The 7,321-nt window shown below is 52.6% G+C and overlaps 1 protein-coding gene across 1 annotated transcript in view; it reads right to left on the bottom strand.

Annotated features, from left to right (window-relative positions):
* The window catches only part of LOC109911710 (collagen alpha-1(XVIII) chain-like), a 140,705-nt gene that overhangs the window by 77,009 nt on the left and 56,375 nt on the right, over positions 1–7,321 (bottom strand). Inside the window, exons 6-10 of the mRNA XM_048598699.1 lie at positions 7,165–7,319; positions 6,357–6,383; positions 3,784–3,846; positions 2,462–2,566; positions 932–985 (exon numbers count right to left, since the gene is read on the bottom strand). Coding sequence (XP_048454656.1) covers positions 932–985; positions 2,462–2,566; positions 3,784–3,846; positions 6,357–6,383; positions 7,165–7,319 — 404 coding nt within the window. The remainder of the gene's footprint in view (positions 1–931; positions 986–2,461; positions 2,567–3,783; positions 3,847–6,356; positions 6,384–7,164; positions 7,320–7,321) is intronic.

Consider the following 7,321-nt stretch of genomic DNA (forward strand, 5'->3'; position numbering starts at 1 on the left):
GGATAATGGGAACAGTCAAAGGGGATGGACAATGGGACAGATCAAAGGGATGGACAATGGGAACAGCCAAAGGGATGGATAATGGGAACAGTCAAAGGGGATGGACAATGGGAGCAGTCAGAGGGATGGATAATGGGAGAGATCAGAGATCAGATGGTGTGTGACAGGGCACCACAGGATGGAGGGCCTCACTGAAGGCCTCTGCGAAACAATGGACAGAATCACCTCAGCAATCACCGTGCACAGCCAACGGCTCCAAGTGCCTGAGGATAACATTCCATATAACCTTCGTGCACCTTTATGCACAACTCCGAAAGACCACAGGATACTCAGCCCTCCAACTGTGAGGTTGTCTCTGGTCATTCCCACGTACTGAAGGGTGTCGGATTCAGGAGAGAGCTGGGTATTCCTGACAGAGTTACCTTCCCATCAGAAAGTGGCTGGTAACTGAGCACATGTTGACGAAGTGTTAACTGTTGCGGGGAGATGGGGAGCTGGCCGCTGAGAGGGTCCTGCCCCTTGGTGGGGGGGGAGGGGGGGGGGGGCCTGGGAACATGTTGCAGGACTCAATTCAACAGATACATTCCACCCCACTCCTGTCCTTCTAGGGCACGGAAAGCCCCAACCGGTCCGTGAATGGAAGGACTCCTGCCTCTTTCTTGGGAGCCAGCTCCTTGATGATGTTGGAAATCCTCCGGGGGGGCGCAGGATTCTACCTGCCTCAGACACATGGAGACATCATTTCAGTCATTGCAACCTCATCTACCTGCTCAGGGATCTCAGGCTAACACCCCCCACAAAAAACCCCACACCCCGCACCACTAACCTCCTTGACATTTTGGGAGTAGCGCCTTCCAAGACCCACACAGCCCAGTCCCAAACCGCCACCTGACCTCAAACATACAGACCTCACGCGAGCCAGTGCACCTACCCGAAACATTTCCAGGTTGCCATCGAATCCGGAACCTTCCATATCGAGAAAGGTCTAGGGAGGAAGCATAAGCGGTGAGCAGGCACATTGTTAACTCAGGATATATTATATGTATATATATTTAAAAAAACTCTGCCCTGAAGGTTCTGAAGTTCAGTCGCTGTGGTCGGAAGCTGTGGGCAATTAGCAGAGCCAAGGAATAACTGCAAGTGGTGAAAAGAATCTGTAAACTAAGAGGAACCTGGAGGAAGATGTTTGCTGCAGCAGTATGATCGTTATTGATGGTTAAATCGGGGACAGTTAACTCCTCCAGTGAAGAATTCTGTATAAACTAGACAGAGTTAAAAGGAATGAGGCTGCAAGTTGTGAGGACATGACTTTTTTAACGTTCATTCTCTCTGTCTCTCCGAAATATCACTTTCGTGGACTATTTGTGGTGCTGCGACTCAGTACCTCAGAGTGCTGTGCGAGAGGACACAGTATTTGTGACTCATTGATAGGACCCACACACACACACATTAATGAACAACGCAAAGTCCATCCATGAATCCCTACTCGTCTGAAGTCCCCTCCATACTCCACGCGACTGTCCAAGCCCCTGGAAATGGCAGCGCGGGACGGTAAAATCCGCTGTAATAGGTGAGGATGAGTCACAGCCAATGCAGAATTGTAACAAAACAAACCCGCCAGGCCGTGCCGCTGAGCGGACGTCGTCTGCGCTAATTACAAATCTTTTTAATCAACCCATTCAGAAACGTTATGATACCTCGGGCTTGAACCTGGGCCTCCTGTCCCAGAGGAAGGGGGACTACGAGTACACCATAAAAAAACCTTTCATGTGAACTGTGTGTTGGTTACAATGCGAGCTGTAAGCAGGTGTAGGGCGTTGCTCGAGGGATTTCACTTCACACTGAAGGAGACACTCACTGTGACTGGGTTGCAGGTGGGTCAGGAGGTGCATTTTAGTAACGTTCTACCCTGTAAATAAAGGTTAAGACTGTGCAAGGGCTGGTTCCCATATCACCAAGCGGCGCTTTGAATAAAACAATGCAAGACCAGTACTGGTTTTCACAGCGATGTGTTGGAGAGAAGGGGTTTGGCAGTTTGCTGTGCATAGCTGCCATCATTCACTGCTTGCTGCTCTTGCCTCTGAGTCTGATGGTTTACGGTTCAAGTCTCACTGTTGTGAACTGAGCGCGTAATCCAGGCTGACAAGAGTCAGGGGAGCAGAAAGGGAAAGCTCTGCTGTAGGACGTGTTGTCGAATGGGTCGGGGAAGGAGATCCCACGGGCGCTATCAGAAAGAACAACGGGGTAGCTCTGGCCAATACATTTCCCACAATCGCGACGAGGTTCGTGGGAGCTTGCTGTGCGCAAATCAGCTCTTAAACTACACCAGCCACCGCGCTTCAAAAAGTATTTTGCTGGTGTTCTGGGATGTCCTGAGGTCACGAAGGGCGCCACATCAATGCAGTGTTTCTACGGCGTCCAGCCTGCCCTCCAGTTTAACCCCGTGGCTCGATTCACTTACTAGTTTGTCCATCTTGGTGATTACAGCCGGTGGGCCCGGTGTACAAGGTGGGCCAGGTGGTCCAGGGGGTCCTCTTGGTCCTGGGGGTCCAATCCCTGAGTCACCCTGCAAGGGGAAGGGGAGCGGTGGGGGGAATAGGAAAGCCACTGGTTAGGCCCCTTTGCACACAGTCCGACAGGTTCTGGCCCAGAGCAGGGGTTGAGATCCACCTGGATTAGCGACTTCTCACAAATGGGTCACCTCATACTGCACTAATCTGAATCAACGCGCTGGCCCCTGGCGACCAGGATCTGCCCCTTAGCCTGAGGCGGCCGGGAGTGAGACTCCGGTTGCCCACTGGAGAGACAGGGTCCGTCAGGTTGGCAATATTCTGGATTGGCATTTGACAGGCCCCCGGGGGGGGTGGGGAATGAGTTCAAACCCTACGGTGGCAAATGGGAATGTTTACATTCAACTCACAAACACGTCCGGAGTCTAAAAACTAGTCTTATCAGCAACAAGTCAAAGCACTGATGAGTAGTGAGACCGCGTCTGGTCCGCCCGTGCCCCTTACAGGGAGGGCATCTGCTGTCTTTACCTGGGTCTGGCCCACATGGGATTCCAGCTCCGCGGCAACGGGGCCGACTCTTAACATGACCCAGCGAGCCCCTCGCTTCGAGGGGATGGGCACAAGTGCTGGTCACGTCCCGCAAAGCAGTCAACGACAGAGAGAAAGGAATGTCCTTACTTAAGACGGACGTCTCTATGTGAAAAATAGTAGGAGGCCTCTGGGGGCTCTCCAACCTGATCAGATCAGGACAGAGCTGTATCTTAACCCCACTTACCCATCTAAACTCCATAAGCCTTGACACTGGCACCCAACAAAATCTATCAATCTGGTTTCGAAATTTTCAACCTGGTTTCGAAATTTTCAATCTGCCAGGCAGCTTCAGTCGTATTTTGCGGGTGCCAGAGATTTTCACTTTCTCTTGTTTGAGGAAGTGCTCCCTACAAGTGAATACTGGCCTTGGCTCTAATTTAAAGGTTGTGCCTTCCCCATCCCCCTCCCCCCGCCTCCTCCCACCACCTCCCCACTCCCTCCCCGCTCCGGTTTTGGACTCTCCCACCACAGGAAATACTTTGACATTACCAAGTGCTGCAATCCTTGAATCATCCTAAACACCTCAATTAAACCAGCCCCTCGAATCCTCTACTCCAGGCAATCTGGGATTGAACTGCCCTGTTTTGATTTGTTTGGATTTTCCCCGAGCGGCGAAACTGGGAAGGGAAGTCAGGAAAAGGAGGCAAAAGAGTGGAGACCGATCTTCTCATCAGTGGCTGACCTTATCGCCTTTAGCTCCGCGATCGCCAGGGGTCCCTGGGAATCCTTGAGGACCGATCTCGCCCTAAGCAAAAAGGAAGGAAAGCAAAGACTGGATTTTACAGCCGTGTCCTGCCGCGTCCCCTCACCCACTACTCCGTTTGCAAACAGTGCCCGAAGCATTTGCGGAGGAACGTCGCTTCTGAAACGGGAAAGAACGGACATTCAGCAACGTAGCGGCACGGAGCAGGTCCCTCAGCTTCCCGAGCCTTTTCAACCATCCCGCTCAATCGTGGCTGACCCCGCGTTGTCGTTCCAGCAAAACAGGGAACGTGACGGAGCCCAGCGCTGTCGGGAGTGACACAATGTTAAATTGAAGCCCTTCCAGCCCTCCGGCGTGGGGATTAAAGATCCCGCGGGAGTGCAGAGGGGTCCTACCCGGTGTCCCGGTGAAAATTTACCCCTCCCCCACCCGACCGACATCACGGGGGGAAGAAAATGGCCGCCACATTTTCGACATTGTATAGCGGCGACCACACCTCAGAAGGGCTAATTTCTTTGGGGCTTCCTGTGATCGCGAAAGGCGCTGCACAAATTCAAGCCAGTCGCTCTTCTAAGACGCCGATGCAGTTGATTGTCATTCTGAATACCCACCCCTGCCAAAATCGGGTTGGCCAGAGATGTATTGCACGGGTCATGTCTGATCTTGTGGTGGGCGCCAGTTTGACTGCAGTTGCAGTATTTATTCAGTTAGCGGGCACTCTGTTGCAGGGAGAATACAAACAACGGTGACTCACAAAGGTAGGGAAATGGGCAATGAATTAATAAACAAACTGGTGGTGCTACTTTCTGCACACAAGGCATTTAAAGTAACGAAGAGGTTCAACAGGGGGTGGGGGAGGGCGGATGAAGGAAAGCTGTTTCCACTTGTGGATAGAGACCAAAATTGAAGCCATGACTATGTCAAAGTCACTAATAAGTTCAATAAGATGTTCGGGGGAAACCGCTTCACCCAACAAAGTGGTTAGAATATTTGATTTAATTATTTATCGTCACGTGTATTTTGTGGCAAAACACGGTGAAAAGTGTTGTATGGTGTGGAGGGCATGAGGCAAATAACGCGGGCGCCTTTAAGGCGAGGCTAGGTTAACACGTTGGGAGAAAAGTCTCGGAGGTTATGTTGAGACGGTTAGATGGAGAGGAGTGGGAGCAGGCCGATATTATCGCTGGGCTATTAACCCAGAGACCCAGGCAACGTTCTGGAGACCCGGGTTTGAATCCCGCCACGGCAGATGGTGGAATTTGAATTCAACACAAATCTGGAATGAAAGAGTCTAAGGATAACTATGAATCCATTGTCGGGGGCGGGGGGGTGGAAGCCATCTTGTTCATGAATGTCCTTTAGGGAAGGAAACTGTCATCCTTACCTGGTCCGGCCTACGTGTGACTCCAAACCCACAGCAATGTGTTTGACTCTTAACTGCTCTCTGGGCAATTAGGGACGGGCAACAAATGCTAGCCTAGCCGGTGACGCCCTCATCCCTTGAGTAAATAAATAAATCAGGAACAAAAGTAGGCCACTCGGCCCGTCGAACCTGCTCTACTGTTCAGTGAGATCATGGCTGAGCTGGTGCTCCCCATTCCCAATTAACCTTGTCAACCATTCACCTTCTTGTTCAACAAGAATCTCTCGCCCTTTGCCTCGAATATATTCAATCTCTCTGCTCCTGCTGCCTTTCAAGAAAGGGAGTGTACAACCCTCCGCGAGAAAAGGTTTCTCCTCACCTCTGACTTAAATGGGCGGCCCTCAATTTTTTTAAAATATGTGCGTAAGTACGAACTGGTCGGGCTAACTCTGTGCTGCAAATTCTTTACGAACCTTCATTTTCAGTGGAGCTGTGAAGAAAGACTTGTGTAATCCGTTGGAATCAGAATTAATTAAGGGCGTCCAAAGAGAAGAATCAAAATAGGGGCGTGAGATCGAGGGAGATTTAGAAGCAGTCATGTCGCCGTGACTGGAAATCCTTGGGAGCCAGGTCAATGCTCTGTGGAGACGGGTTCAAATCCCACCGATCCTCGCGGAATTTAGAGTCGGTTGGTGAATTCCGTGGAATTGAAAAATTCCCTCTGAAGCGGTGACGCTGAGGACCAACCCCCGATTGAAGGACAGCCGCCATCTTCACCTCATGGCACCCACGCGCGATGCCAGACCCACAGCAACGTGGTTGACACACCATGAGGGAATAAAGACAGAAGATCGTTTCCACTGCTCAGTGAGATGGTTGTGAGGTAGAACAGGTATTGTCCGTCTGGGTTGGGAAGGATTCACTGGCGATGAGCCTTTCTCCCAAACGCAACACTCCGCCAACGAAGCGGAAACCCCTTGCGGAAATGAAGGGCTCACAGGTTTGCGGACAAGTGCCAGAGGAAGAGATTTCCTGGCTCAGGACTGACCGGTCTGAGCAGCCAATGATTCAGCCCCCTTTTCCCCTGCGGCATTCGATGACCCCTCACCCAGGGGCCCGGCCATTTTGAGAAAAGGCGAGCGCCCAGCGCAGCCCACCTGATCGAAAACTGAAATAATGAGACACTCACCCTCTTGCCGTCTTCGCCGGGATCACCCTGCAAGGAGGACACAGCGTGTCGTATCAGTGTTAATAGACTGCAGAGATCTCTCCGTCCCCTTTAAACAGAAAATGAAGGACACAAGGCACACACGCACACACACACACACACACAGTCATTGTCTGTCCTCAACTCCGAATGACATTGGAAACGGATGAGGCCATTCAGCCCCTCGAGCCACAGAGAATCCCTACAGTGTGGAAGCAGGCCATTTGCCCCATCAAGTCCACATCAACCCTCTGAAGAGACCCTCTTCCCCCACTCCATCCCTGTAACCCTACACTTCCCGTGGCTAACCCACTCAGCCCGCACATCCCTTAACACTAGCATGGCTGATCTGCCCTCACCTGTGCATCTTTGGACTGTGGGAGGAAACCGGAGCACCCGGAGGAAACCCACACAGACACGGGGAGAATGTGCAAACTCCACACAGACAGTCGCCCGAGGGTGGAATCGAGCCCGGGTCCCTGGCGCTGCGAGGCAGCAGTGCTAACCACTGTGCCACCGTGCCGTGCCCGTTCAGGTTGTCTGGAGAAAAGGGGTTTGCTGAATTACTGAAGGCGAGTGGTAGAAGCTTTCATCTCGAACACACTCGGTCCTGGGGGGGTGGGGGGGGGGTGGGTCTTCCTATTTGAAAGTCCTCCAACAGCCGTCTTTAGTAAGTCATGACGAGATACCGTGCCCCCTACCCCCACTCTCTCGGCGAGATTCACGTGCACAGTGGACGGGAGTTGGGGTGGGGGGGCGCGGGGAGTGGAGCTGAATCCTGGCTACTCACCGGCTCACCGTCTCTCCCGGGGGGTCCGGGAGGTCCCGGCGGTCCCTCGACACCGACCACTCGCTCCACCGCCACGCCGTCACCGCGTTCCTGCCCCGTGGGAGCGGCAGATCCCGGAGGACCCGGGGGGCCCTGGATGCCCGGCGATCCTTTCTCT

Source organism: Rhincodon typus, chromosome 7 (genome assembly GCF_021869965.1).
Source record: "Rhincodon typus isolate 14 chromosome 7, sRhiTyp1.1, whole genome shotgun sequence".
Classification (NCBI taxonomy): domain Eukaryota; kingdom Metazoa; phylum Chordata; class Chondrichthyes; order Orectolobiformes; family Rhincodontidae; genus Rhincodon; species Rhincodon typus.